The sequence below is a fragment of the Lepus europaeus genome, chromosome 16, assembly GCF_033115175.1.
Source record: "Lepus europaeus isolate LE1 chromosome 16, mLepTim1.pri, whole genome shotgun sequence".
Classification (NCBI taxonomy): domain Eukaryota; kingdom Metazoa; phylum Chordata; class Mammalia; order Lagomorpha; family Leporidae; genus Lepus; species Lepus europaeus.
Window position 1 is genome coordinate 88574910 of NC_084842.1, and position 14036 is coordinate 88588945.

Sequence of the window (14036 nt, forward strand, 5' to 3'; positions counted from 1 at the left end):
GGCAGGGACTCGCTCGCTGCCGCGTGGCTCTTGTCGGCCCCAGCTCCTGTGCGGACCTCTCTGCGCTGGGCCGTCCCCAGGGCTCCACCTGGCACCTCTTCCTCCTGACTTGCCCCCCGCTACCCATCTGCTCAGCTCCAGGGCACGGAGAACCTGGGCGGCGGGAGGGGGTCCCCGTGGTGGGACCCCCCAGAAAAGTCGGGAGGTGCCCTCAGTGCACCCTGGGGGGAGAGGCTGTGGTCTGAGAGAGCAGCAGGGGCTGGGGCTGGGGGCGGGGCTGAGCCCCCTCCCGGCCCCAGGCTGTGGACAGGAAGGCTCCTCTCTGCTTGGCCCCATTCCCGCCTCTGCTCACCCTGCCCCATCCCTGCCTGGCTCCAGCTGGGGGTGCTCTCCCAGCAGGTGGCGCAAGAATGCCTAGGCCAGTGTCAGAGGGGTGGTGTGGCTGGGGGCGTGGGGGTTGGGTACGCGGCGGAGGTGAGCAGGGCCCCGGAAGACCCCACGGAGGGCAGCTCTGCCCCTCCCGGCCTCCCTCCCTCCTCGGAGCCTCAGTTTTTCATCTGTGAAATGGGCGTGGGGACGGCACCCACCTCGTAGGGTCCCCGTCACGGGCGCTTTCCCGCGTAGGCGGCCGCCTGCTGCCACACGAGGCGCTGGCAGTGCTGCGTGGCGCCGCACATCTCGGCGGCCTCCAGGCTCCCGCACCAGAAGCTGGGGCCCAGGACGCACTGGTCGGTGCCCAGCAGCACCGGGGCCCGGGGGCCGTGGCAGGCCCCCAGCTTGCTGCACACGGTCACGGGGTCCATCATCTCCTTGAGGCTCTGGATGACAATGGGCTGGTACTGGGTGACGAAGCGGGTGCACTGCAGCTTGTAGGGCAGCGGCAGGATGCTGCAGCCGCCCTTGAAGGCGTTCAGGATGTCCCTCCTGGTGCTGGAGCGCTCCAGGTTCTGGGAGGACACACCCAGCAGCCGCCTGCAGCTGCCGCAGAAGCGGCCCTGGGTCTCCTCGCCCGGCGACAGCGGCAGCAGCTCTGCGGGGCCCCCGTGGGTGGCCCGGGCCCGCCTCCGCCTGTTGCACAGCCGGATGGCCGTGCACACCGTCTCTGGGGAGATCTGGGCCACCAGCTGCACCAAGGAGGGGCTGTAGGTGTCCACGAAGGAGACGCACTGCTGGACCATGGAGGTGGGCATCATGGCGCACACTCGCTCCAGGGCGTGGTCGATGAGGTCCTCCGTGCGGTTGGACAGCAGCCACCGGTCCAGCTCCTGGACCACGTCCAGGCACACCTCGCAGGTCAGGCCGGCCTTCATCTGCACCTCACTCTTCTTCCCCGGCAGCACCAGCTCCAGGGAGGGGTCCCGGCCGGCCGGCGGGGGCTGCTCGCAGAAACCCCCCTGGCCGCAGATGTCCTGGGGCGAGAGGAGCCTCAGGCTGCGCTCGGCGGGGCCGGACACCTGCCGGAGGTAGTTGTCACACAGGAGCCCCAGGCCAGGCCCCAGGGACTCGCACTGTTTGTGGGTGTCCACCTCTGCCAGCGACAGGTTGGCTTGGAGAGCGTCCTGCAGCCGGGCGACCAGCCGGACGCAGTCTCGGCACACGGCACCCTCCGGCACCGGTGGGGGGTGGAAGCTGAGGGCCCCGTTGGCCAGGAAAGGAGCCGCCACCTGGGCTGCGTCCTCCTGGGAGAGAGGCCCCAGGGCGGCCAGGTGCCTCTGCAGCGGCTCACAGAGGGCGAGCGCCGTGCACACCCGTGCCGGGGCGGCATCCGGGCCTCCACCCAGCAGGCTCAGGACGGCCGGGCTGTGGGCCTCCACCATCCGCTTGCACCTGGCTGAAGACTCCTGGCTGGGGAGCCACTCGCAGGTCTTCGTCATCGCAGCCAGGCTGTCGGCCCCTGTGGCCTCGGGGTTCAGCCCGTCAGCCGAGGCGGCCGCCACGGCCCGGCACACGTCGCAGGGCAGGGACCTGGCGGTGGGCTGGCTCCAAACGGTGCTTCGGCAGTGCCCGACGGCCCCGCAGCTCGCTGCCGCCTGCAGGTCCCGGCACCACTGCGCGGAGCCCCGGGCACACAGCTGGGGCCCCGCCATGGGGCTGGCCGTGCCGGTCCCCAGCAGGCCGGGCAGGAGAAGCAGGGCGCACAGCATGGCTGCCCAGGGACCCGGTGGCTTGGCTCCAGTGCCCCCGGCAGCCCGGCTGTGCTATAAACCTGGCTGTTCTGCCTGGTCCTGAGCAGGCACAGCAGGGAGCCCCGCCCCTGGCTCCGCCTGCAGCCCCACTCACCCCGCCCCCCTGGGGTGCCCCCGTGGCCATCCCCGCCCTCGACATCCTTGTCCCCTCTCTTGCTGGATGAAGTCCTACCCGGTTTTCAGAGCCTGGCTTATATCTGGGTGAGGTTCAGCTCCCAGGTTGGGAAGCCCTCCTGGGCTCCTGTCTGTGTCCCCGGCTCTCCCTGGGCTGCAGGGTTTCTGGGCTATGCCCCCCATCACTCCCTGCCAGTCCCAGGAGGCTTCTGCCCCGTTCGGGGAGGCACGGGGGAGGGGCAGCCCCTTCTTTAGCTGCCGGAGGAGCCGTGAGCACAGACCTGAGCCTGGGGCTTTCCGGCTTGGCCCCACGCCGCGTGCCCGGCTGGGACCAGAGGGGACCCTGGGTGTGCTGGCTGTGCCTTGTGGGGGAGTGGGCCCCGGGCAGCGGCAGGGGCTGGGTGGGAGTGCTGCCTGCCTGTCAGGTTTCTCAGCCCCGCCAGTTTCTCCATTGGGCAACTCCCATCGAAGCCGAGCGTGGGCTGGTCCCGAGTGGGCGGGCACCACGCGTGTGTCGAAAGAACACGTATACAGGAGGCTTTGTGCCGTTCCCGTGTCGTTGGTTGGTTTCCCCCCTCTTCTTTCGTTTATAAATTGGTGGTTAGGCAAGAGTGCTGGGCCGGCACAGGCAGGCGTCTCCGGCTGAATGCCTCGCCTCTACCTGCTGCTGCCGGGCGGGGGCAGCCCCGCGGGCTCCCTGGGGTCCCTGCGTGCCTGGGAGGGCGTGAGCCGCAGGCCGGGCTGTGCCCGGCCGGTCCCTGGATGCCTCTGTGGGCGTCCACGGGAATGCGCGGTCAGCTATGTGGCCAGGCACCTGGGGTTTCTGGGCTGCCGGGGCGGGGAGGGAATTTGGACGCAGGGGGTTCTGCCCTCTTTGGATGACGTCCAGGGACTTGGGTCCGTGGGACCCGGTCGGGGGACAGCGTGGGGCCTGGGTGCTCTCAGGGTGGCCTCAGGGCGGCTCCCCGGTTTCTGCAGGAAGGCGGGGCCGAGGACAGGGTGCCCTGATCTGGATCTGGCTCAGGCAGGTGCTGGCTGGGCCCCTCCCACGCGCTCCTCACCTGCTGCCCGTCACACCCATGCACCTCCCACGTGGACGCCCTGAGCAAACAGGAGATCCTGCCCGCTGGGTGGTGGGAACCTGGCCGGCCAGCGCCCCGCCCCTCATCCTCCTGCTGGTCCTCGCGGTCCGGCCCCCGGCTCCTTCCTATGGAGCTGCCCTCCCCGTCTTTCTGTCCTGGGGCCGCGTGCCGTGCCCCGTGTTCCCAGTCTGTGCTGCCACGCGTGGGGCTGTGGAGCCAGCAGGCTGTTCCTAGACACGGCTTCCTCCCGTGGCTGGGACCCACCTTCCTAGACACGGCTTCCTCCCGTGGCAGGGACCCACCTTCCTAGGCACGGCTTCCTCCCGTGGCTGGGACCCACCTTCCTAGGCACGGCTTCCTCCCGTGGCTGGGACCCACCTTCCTAGGCACGGCTTCCTCCTGTGGCTGGGACCCACCTTCCTAGACACGGCTTCCTCCCGGGGCTGGGACCCACCTTCCTAGACACGGCTTCCTCCCGGGGCTGGGACCCACCTTCCTAGACACGGCTTCCTCCCGTGGCTGGGACCCACCTTCCTAGACAGGGCTTCCTCCCGGGGCTGGGACCCACCTTCCTAGACAGGGCTTCCTCCCGTGGCTGGGACCCACCTTCCTAGACACGGCTTCCTCCCGTGGCTGGGACCCACCTTCCTAGACACGGCTTCCTCCCGTGGCTGGGACCCACCTTCCTAGACACGGCTTCCTCCCGTGGCTGGGACCCACCTTCCTAGGCACGGCTTCCTCCCGTGGCAGGGACCCACCTTCCTAGACACGGCTTCCTCCCGTGGCTGGGACCCACCTTCCTAGGCACGGCTTCCTCCCGTGGCTGGGACCCACCTTCCTAGGCACGGCTTCCTCCCGTGGCTGGGACCCACCTTCCTAGGCACGGCTTCCTCCCGTGGCTGGGACCCACCTTCCTAGACACGGCTTCCTCCCGTGGCTGGGACCCACCTTCCTAGGCACGGCTTCCTCCCGTGGCTGGGACCCACCTTCCTAGACACGGCTTCCTCCCGTGGCTGGGACCCACCTTCCTAGGCACGGCTTCCTCCCGTGGCTGGGACCCACCTTCCTAGACACGGCTTCCTCCCGTGGCTGGGACCCACCTTCCTAGGCACGGCTTCCTCCCGTGGCTGGGACCCACCTTCCTAGACACGGCTTCCTCCCGTGGCTGGGACCCACCTTCCTAGGCACGGCTTCCTCCCGTGGCTGGGACCCACCTTCCTAGGCACGGCTTCCTCCCGTGGCTGGGACCCACCTTCCTAGACACGGCTTCCTCCCGTGGCAGGGACCCACCTTCCTAGGCACGGCTTCCTCCCGTGGCTGGGACCCACCTTCCTAGACACGGCTTCCTCCCGTGGCTGGGACCCACCTTCCTAGACACGGCTTCCTCCCGGGGCTGGGACCCACCTTCCTAGACACGGCTTCCTCCCGTGGCTGGGACCCACCTTCCTAGGCACGGCTTCCTCCCGTGGCTGGGACCCACCTTCCTAGACACGGCTTCCTCCCGTGGCAGGGACCCACCTTCCTAGGCACGGCTTCCTCCCGTGGCTGGGACCCACCTTCCTAGACACGGCTTCCTCCCGTGGCTGGGACCCACCTTCCTAGACACGGCTTCCTCCCGTGGCTGGGACCCACCTTCCTAGACACGGCTTCCTCCCGTGGCTGGGACCCACCTTCCTAGACACGGCTTCCTCCCGTGGCTGGGACCCACCTTCCTAGGCACGGCTTCCTCCCGTGGCTGGGACCCACCTTCCTAGGCACGGCTTCCTCCCGTGGCTGGGACCCACCTTCCTAGGCACGGCTTCCTCCCGTGGCTGGGACCCACCTTCCTAGACACGGCTTCCTCCCGTGGCTGGGACCCACCTTCCTAGACACGGCTTCCTCCCGGGGCTGGGACCCACCTTCCTAGACACGGCTTCCTCCCGTGGCTGGGACCCACCTTCCTAGGCACGGCTTCCTCCCGTGGCTGGGACCCACCTTCCTAGACACGGCTTCCTCCCGTGGCAGGGACCCACCTTCCTAGGCACGGCTTCCTCCCGTGGCTGGGACCCACCTTCCTAGACACGGCTTCCTCCCGTGGCTGGGACCCACCTTCCTAGACACGGCTTCCTCCCGTGGCTGGGACCCACCTTCCTAGACACGGCTTCCTCCCGTGGCTGGGACCCACCTTCCTAGGCACGGCTTCCTCCCGTGGCTGGGACCCACCTTCCTAGGCACGGCTTCCTCCCGTGGCTGGGACCCACCTTCCTAGACACGGCTTCCTCCCGTGGCTGGGACCCACCTTCCTAGGCACGGCTTCCTCCCGTGGCTGGGACCCACCTTCCTAGGCACGGCTTCCTCCCGTGGCTGGGACCCACCTTCCTAGACACGGCTTCCTCCCGTGGCAGGGACCCACCTTCCTAGGCACGGCTTCCTCCCGTGGCTGGGACCCACCTTCCTAGACACGGCTTCCTCCCGTGGCTGGGACCCACCTTCCTAGACACGGCTTCCTCCCGTGGCTGGGACCCACCTTCCTAGACACGGCTTCCTCCCGTGGCTGGGACCCACCTTCCTAGGCACGGCTTCCTCCCGTGGCTGGGACCCACCTTCCTAGGCACGGCTTCCTCCCGTGGCTGGGACCCACCTTCCTAGACACGGCTTCCTCCCGTGGCTGGGACCCACCTTCCTAGGCACGGCTTCCTCCCGTGGCTGGGACCCACCTTCCTAGACACGGCTTCCTCCCGTGGCTGGGACCCACCTTCCTAGGCACGGCTTCCTCCCGTGGCTGGGACCCACCTTCCTAGGCACGGCTTCCTCCCGTGGCTGGGACCCACCTTCCTAGACACGGCTTCCTCCTGTGGCTGGGACCCACCTTCCTAGACACGGCTTCCTCCCGTGGCTGGGACCCACCTTCCTAGACACGGCTTCCTCCCGTGGCAGGGACCCACCTTCCTAGGCACGGCTTCCTCCCGTGGCTGGGACCCACCTTCCTAGACACGGCTTCCTCCCGTGGCTGGGACCCACCTTCCTAGACACGGCTTCCTCCCGTGGCTGGGACCCACCTTCCTAGACACGGCTTCCTCCCGTGGCTGGGACCCACCTTCCTAGGCACGGCTTCCTCCCGTGGCTGGGACCCACCTTCCTAGGCACGGCTTCCTCCCGTGGCTGGGACCCACCTTCCTAGACACGGCTTCCTCCCGTGGCTGGGACCCACCTTCCTAGGCACGGCTTCCTCCCGTGGCTGGGACCCACCTTCCTAGGCACGGCTTCCTCCCGTGGCTGGGACCCACCTTCCTAGGCACGGCTTCCTCCCGTGGCTGGGACCCACCTTCCTAGGCACGGCTTCCTCCCGTGGCTGGGACCCACCTTCCTAGGCACGGCTTCCTCCCATGGCAGGGACCCACCTTCCTAGACACGGCTTCCTCCCGTGGCAGGGACCCACCTTCCTAGACACGGCTTCCTCCCGTGGCTGGGACCCACCTTCCTAGACACGGCTTCCTCCCGTGGCTGGGACCCACCTTCCTAGGCACGGCTTCCTCCCGTGGCTGGGACCCACCTTCCTAGGCACGGCTTCCTCCCGTGGCTGGGACCCACCTTCCTAGACACGGCTTCCTCCCGTGGCTGGGACCCACCTTCCTAGACACGGCTTCCTCCCGTGGCTGGGACCCACCTTCCTAGGCACGGCTTCCTCCCGTGGCTGGGACCCACCTTCCTAGACACGGCTTCCTCCCGTGGCTGGGACCCACCTTCCTAGACACGGCTTCCTCCCGTGGCTGGGACCCACCTTCCTAGGCACGGCTTCCTCCCGTGGCTGGGACCCACCTTCCTAGACACGGCTTCCTCCCGTGGCTGGGACCCACCTTCCTAGGCACGGCTTCCTCCCGTGGCTGGGACCCACCTTCCTAGGCACGGCTTCCTCCCGTGGCAGGGACCCACCTTCCTAGACACGGCTTCCTCCCGTGGCTGGGACCCACCTTCCTAGGCACGGCTTCCTCCCGTGGCTGGGACCCACCTTCCTAGACACGGCTTCCTCCCGTGGCTGGGACCCACCTTCCTAGGCACGGCTTCCTCCCGTGGCTGGGACCCACCTTCCTAGACACGGCTTCCTCCCGTGGCTGGGACCCACCTTCCTAGACACGGCTTCCTCCCGTGGCTGGGACCCACCTTCCTAGACACGGCTTCCTCCCGGGGCTGGGACCCACCTTCCTAGGCACGGCTTCCTCCCGTGGCAGGGACCCACCTTCCTAGACACGGCTTCCTCCCGTGGCTGGGACCCACCTTCCTAGACACGGCTTCCTCCCGTGGCTGGGACCCACCTTCCTAGGCACGGCTTCCTCCCGTGGCTGGGACCCACCTTCCTAGGCACGGCTTCCTCCCGTGGCTGGGACCCACCTTCCTAGGCACGGCTTCCTCCCGTGGCTGGGACCCACCTTCCTAGACACGGCTTCCTCCCGTGGCTGGGACCCACCTTCCTAGGCACGGCTTCCTCCCGTGGCTGGGACCCACCTTCCTAGACACGGCTTCCTCCCGTGGCTGGGACCCACCTTCCTAGACACGGCTTCCTCCCGTGGCTGGGACCCACCTTCCTAGGCACGGCTTCCTCCCGTGGCTGGGACCCACCTTCCTAGGCACGGCTTCCTCCCGTGGCTGGGACCCACCTTCCTAGGCACGGCTTCCTCCCGTGGCTGGGACCCACCTTCCTAGGCACGGCTTCCTCCCGTGGCTGGGACCCACCTTCCTAGGCACGGCTTCCTCCCGTGGCTGGGACCCACCTTCCTAGGCACGGCTTCCTCCCGTGGCTGGGACCCACCTTCCTAGACACGGCTTCCTCCCGTGGCTGGGACCCACCTTCCTAGGCACGGCTTCCTCCCGTGGCTGGGACCCACCTTCCTAGGCACGGCTTCCTCCCGTGGCTGGGACCCACCTTCCTAGACACGGCTTCCTCCCGTGGCTGGGACCCACCTTCCTAGACACGGCTTCCTCCCGTGGCAGGGACCCACCTTCCTAGGCACGGCTTCCTCCCGTGGCTGGGACCCACCTTCCTAGGCACGGCTTCCTCCCGTGGCTGGGACCCACCTTCCTAGACACGGCTTCCTCCCGTGGCTGGGGACCCACCTTCCTAGACACGGCTTCCTCCCGTGGCTGGGACCCACCTTCCTAGACACGGCTTCCTCCCGTGGCTGGGACCCACCTTCCTAGACACGGCTTCCTCCCGTGGCTGGGACCCACCTTCCTAGACACGGCTTCCTCCCGTGGCTGGGACCCCACCTTCCTAGACACGGCTTCCTCCCGTGGCTGGGACCCACCTTCCTAGGCACGGCTTCCTCCCGGGGCTGGGACCCACCTTCCTAGGCACGGCTTCCTCCCGTGGCTGGGACCCACCTTCCTAGACACGGCTTCCTCCCGTGGCAGGGACCCACCTTCCTAGGCACGGCTTCCTCCCGTGGCTGGGACCCACCTTCCTAGGCACGGCTTCCTCCCGTGGCTGGGACCCCCCTTCCTAGACACGGCTTCCTCCCGTGGCTGGGACCCACCTTCCTAGACACGGCTTCCTCCCGTGGCTGGGACCCACCTTCCTAGACACGGCTTCCTCCCGTGGCTGGGACCCACCTTCCTAGGCACGGCTTCCTCCCGTGGCTGGGACCCACCTTCCTAGGCACGGCTTCCTCCCGTGGCTGGGACCCACCTTCCTAGACACGGCTTCCTCCCGTGGCTGGGACCCACCTTCCTAGACACGGCTTCCTCCCGTGGCTGGGACCCACCTTCCTAGACACGGCTTCCTCCCGTGGCTGGGACCCACCTTCCTAGGCACGGCTTCCTCCCGTGGCTGGGACCCACCTTCCTAGGCACGGCTTCCTCCCGTGGCTGGGACCCACCTTCCTAGGCACGGCTTCCTCCCGTGGCTGGGACCCACCTTCCTAGGCACGGCTTCCTCCCGTGGCTGGGACCCACCTTCCTAGACACGGCTTCCTCCCGTGGCTGGGACCCACCTTCCTAGACACGGCTTCCTCCCGTGGCTGGGACCCACCTTCCTAGGCACGGCTTCCTCCCGTGGCTGGGACCCACCTTCCTAGACACGGCTTCCTCCCGTGGCTGGGACCCACCTTCCTAGACACGGCTTCCTCCCGTGGCTGGGACCCACCTTCCTAGGCACGGCTTCCTCCCGTGGCTGGGACCCACCTTCCTAGACACGGCTTCCTCCCGTGGCTGGGACCCACCTTCCTAGACACGGCTTCCTCCCGTGGCTGGGACCCACCTTCCTAGGCACGGCTTCCTCCCGTGGCTGGGACCCACCTTCCTAGGCACGGCTTCCTCCCGTGGCTGGGACCCACCTTCCTAGGCACGGCTTCCTCCCGTGGCTGGGACCCACCTTCCTAGGCACGGCTTCCTCCCGTGGCTGGGACCCACCTTCCTAGACACGGCTTCCTCCCGTGGCAGGGACCCACCTTCCTAGGCACGGCTTCCTCCCGTGGCTGGGACCCACCTTCCTAGACACGGCTTCCTCCCGTGGCTGGGACCCACCTTCCTAGGCACGGCTTCCTCCCGTGGCTGGGACCCACCTTCCTAGGCACGGCTTCCTCCCGTGGCTGGGACCCACCTTCCTAGACACGGCTTCCTCCCGTGGCTGGGACCCACCAGGGAGCGAGGGCCCCAGAGTTTGCTCGGCTCATCCGCCCCTGCTGGACACGCGTGGAGGAGCAGAGCCGCCAGGCGTGGCGTGCGTGGGGAGCCAGAGTGGCCATGCCATCCCCGCTCCACTCGTCTGGTTTTGGGGGTGGGGCATTTTCTCTGTGGGCACCAGGTGACCACGTCAGGGGAGCGCGGATCTCAGCAGGTGTGGGGAAGGGAGGGCTCGGGCGCACAAGGTGGCCTGCACTGTGGATGCCAGGCTCACTCCCGGGGCGCCCCGTGCCTCCAGCCCCGCCCCCGCTTACACCGGGCGATTCACTGGAACGGCTCGTGGAGCCTGCGTCTCGTCTCCAGTTTCTGATCAGCGGCACCACCCGGAGTTTGCAGAGCGCTCCCCTCCCCCCACCCCACACGGCCCCCAGCCATCCTGGGAAAGGCCGGCCCTGCCCTCTGATTGCTCTCTGGGGTCGTGCCCAGCCCTGAGGCCTCACGGGCCAGGCTCCAGCGTGGCGGAGGGGCTGGTGTGTAGGTGAGGACGTGTTCATCACCGAGGAGCTCCCCAGCCCTGTGCCAGGAGTGGGGACCAGACCAGACACACGGCTTTGTACTGTGGGTGGGGGTTGTGTCTTATAATTTCTTTTAAAAAATTTACTTATTGGAAAGTCAGGGAGAGACAGGGAGATCCTCCATCCACTGGTCACTCCCCAGACGGCCGCAACGGCTCGGGTGTCCAAAGCCAGGAGCTGCTTCCTGGTTTCCCACGTTTGTGCAGGGGCCCAAGGACCTGGGCCATCCTCCACCACTTCCCCAGGCTGTAGCAGGGAGATGGATGGGAAGTGAGCAGCCAGGACTCGAACCGGTGCCCATATGGGATGCTGGTGCTGCAGGTGCAGCTTTACCTGCTACGCCATAGCGCCGGCCCCTGATTGCATTTCTAACCTAGATGTGAACACAAAACCGTGCCTGGGACTCCGCGCACCCCTGCCTGGAGCCGTTCGCCCACAGGTGTGTGTTTGCCTGAAGTTTGTCCTTAACCCGTGGTCGTGGGGTGTCCTGTACCCCGGTTCCCTCAGCACGGCCGTGTGCTCCTGGTAACCACGGTGTGTGGATCACAGCGGGTTCAGGCTCAGCCGGACCACCACTTCTTCTTCCAGGCCAGGCTGGAGTGGCCGCCCCGGGGTCCCCGGCTGCCCGAGCCCCTGCAGCCCCGCTGTGTCCCGTGCAGCTTGGAGCCCTGGCCGCTCCCGCTGTGGGACGTCCCTCGGTTGGGGTCCGCCTCGTGTTTCCCGGGATTTGCCAGGGCAGCTGCCCCCGCCCTGTCGGGAGGCCCCCACTGGGGGTTTATCCGACACTGGGGGTCTCGGGACTCCCCGTGGCACGGTCACGTCCCTTCCCCGGGAATCAGTGGGCGGTGTGTGGAGTGGGGTGCTGCTTCTCGTCCAAGGCTCCCAGCTCCTGCAGCGCCCCCAGCCCCGTGTCCTCCTGTCTGCCCCAGTCAGCGTCCACCTCCCCCCCCTCCCCGCCCCCCGTCTCCTTTTCAGAAGAAAGACTGAGAGTTTGTAGTTCATTTTTATGAATTAAGAGTCCCGTATTTTTAATCACGTTTAGTAACAGCTGGGCCTGCACCGGCCTGCCTGCCCCTAACAACACACCGAGGCCAGGTGCTTAGCACAGGGCTCTAAGTTCAGGCCCTGGCCAGGGCCCTGCAGCTGTGTCAAACCCGGGCGGCTGCTGTCAGCCTGGGGGGCTGAGATAGCAGGACAGGAAGCTGGGGGCGTGGGGCGGGGCCAGTGACCACAGGCCCCGCCTCTTAAAGGACCCGTTACCCCCACCCTGAGGACTAGCTCCCAGCATGGGAGCCCTCGGTGGCTGCTCAGACCGTGTCAGACCTGCCGGCGTGTGCACACCCACAGCCACATCTCTGCACGTGGACGGCAGCGTGGCCCGATGACTCCAACCTGGCAGCCCGGCGTCCCCCTCTCGGTTTCTGCAAGGCGTCTGCCCGGGAAATGGCACCGGCTCCTAGTGCCCTTAATGCATCTCCTCACTTGCCGAACCCTAAAACCGCCTGCGAGACGCTGGCCCCGGCCCTGTGGGACGGCAAGGCCGCCGGCCGTGGACCTGTATCTCTCCTGCTGGGGTGACATTTGCAGGGAGCTAAGTGCTGGCATCCCGGGGTGGGGTTCTGTGGGAGCCGGCACGGTTCCCTCCCCCCCACCCCGTGGGTGACTGTCCCTGCCCTTGTACCTTCCCCGTTCCCATACCGTGAGTGTTGTGTGCACCTGGCCGGCTGGATCTAGGACAGGGGCGTGGCCACAGACAAGGTGTTTATCCACCTGGGTGGCTTGGGGGGGGGGGTTGCTCCACCCTGCTGCTCCCAGCGTCCCTGGGGTCAGGGCGTGGCAGGCAGAGGGTGTGCTCAGGTGGGGGTGGGGCCGTCTCAGGTGGCTGCCATGGGCACTGTCACCCAGCAGGGCCGCTGGTGCCGGGTGCTCCACATGCCTCTGCCTTCAGCCCTCCATGGCGTGATGTAGCCGACAGTCACCCGCCATTCCGGGTCCCACAAAGGCCGGCGCTTGCCCTAGTTTTGTTTTACATGAATTCCAGTTGAGGGATGTCCCGTGGAGGCGATTGGCGGTCTTTTCCCCGAGCAAGCTGAGGCTGGCCACAGTGGAGTTACGGGGTGGCCGGGCCGCTCCGCTGGCGGGGAGCAGGGAGGAGGGTGCCTTGGCCTGGGCTGCTGGAGAGGCGGGGCCGGGGAGCTCTCGCTGCCAAGCCACCAGGTGCGTGGGAGGGGAGGCGCCGCTCCTGTGGATGCTGCCGCTTGCCCGCCGACCCTGGATGCCGGCCCCAGCCCAGGGGCTTGCCCGGCATGTTCCAGAAGGGCCCTTTCACACCCCCTCCCCTCATCCATCATGGCCACTGTGCTGCCCGCTCCCCCTCCTCGCTCCTCCTGGGATGACGCTCCTGCCCCGTCCCCCAGGGCCCCCCATCACCTCCTGCGCAGCTGGGGGCTGAGGTGGGACTTGCTCAGGGGCTCGGTTCCCGGGAGGAGCAGGTGCTGGGCCGGGGACACCCACCCACGCCGGGTCAGTGTGACATGGCCGCTCAGGCCAGGTGGGAAGTGAGTTCTGGGGATGAGATGGGTGGGGTGGAGGCAAGGAGGGAGGCAGGTGCTCCCTGGGCACCTTGGCGCCGCCGGGGGGCACAGGCACCGAGGTGGCTGCACTTCCATGCATGGTTGCCTTCCATGCAGCGCGAGGCCTGAACCCCGGAGCCCAGGCCAGCTCAGGGAGGCATTCGCTGCTTCTGGACGGGGAGCTCGGGTTTGTCCGGTGCGGCCGCAGCAGGCCTAAGGATGCCCAAGTGGGGGCATAGTGAGGCCCCCGTCCACTTCCTCCTGGGAGCCTGGGGCAGCCGGGCGGGAGCCCAGGCCCTCCCTGAACCGGCAGGTGTGGGTGCCCAGCTGAGCCAGCGGTGCTGGGCGGGCACACAGAGGCTGTGGGCTTCCGGCTCCCATGAAGACGTGGCGTCTCTTGAGCCTGGGGAGACGTTGCCCCAGACCACGTGTGCCTGCGCCCCCTCCACTCCTGCGGGCAAGTGGCAAGCTCAGGGGCTGGGGCCCCCAGCAGCCGAGCCCCCACAGAGGCCCAGGGCCCAGTCCGGGCAACACGAGCGGAGGATGTGGGAGGCTCGGCCGCCAGTCGGGGCCTCGCAGCAGCGCGCGCTCATTCCCACGCTCTTTGAGGGCAGGGGTCCCGGGGCCGAGTGCCAGCAGGGCTGTGTTCTCGGCTCGCACCGGCCAGGGCTCCTGCACCTGTGTGGCCGCCGTCCCGGGCGAGCTGTGGCTCGGGGCTGCGTCCCTCCTGGCTCAGCCTCTGTCTTTCTGGGGCCGCATTTTCTCCGTCTGCTCCTCTGGCAAGGATGCCGGGCGCTGGATTCGGGGCCCACTCTAATTGGGGGGTGACCTCATCATAACCGATTCCTTCCGCCGAGACGTTACCTCCGGATGAGCTCACCCCAAGGTTTGGCACTCGCAAATATGGAC

At 67.8% G+C, this 14036-nt stretch overlaps 2 protein-coding genes across 4 annotated transcripts in view; one reads left to right on the forward strand and one right to left on the reverse strand.

The window, feature by feature from the left end:
• Nucleotides 1-14036, forward strand: part of SORCS2 (sortilin related VPS10 domain containing receptor 2) — a 301213-nt gene that overhangs the window by 150731 nt on the left and 136446 nt on the right. The gene's annotated exons all lie outside the window — the stretch shown is intronic.
• Nucleotides 603-2151, reverse strand: PSAPL1 (prosaposin like 1). Its single transcript, XM_062213790.1, has one exon. It carries the CDS (start codon nucleotides 2142-2144, stop codon nucleotides 603-605), a length of 1542 nt encoding a protein of 513 aa, XP_062069774.1. The 5' UTR covers nucleotides 2145-2151.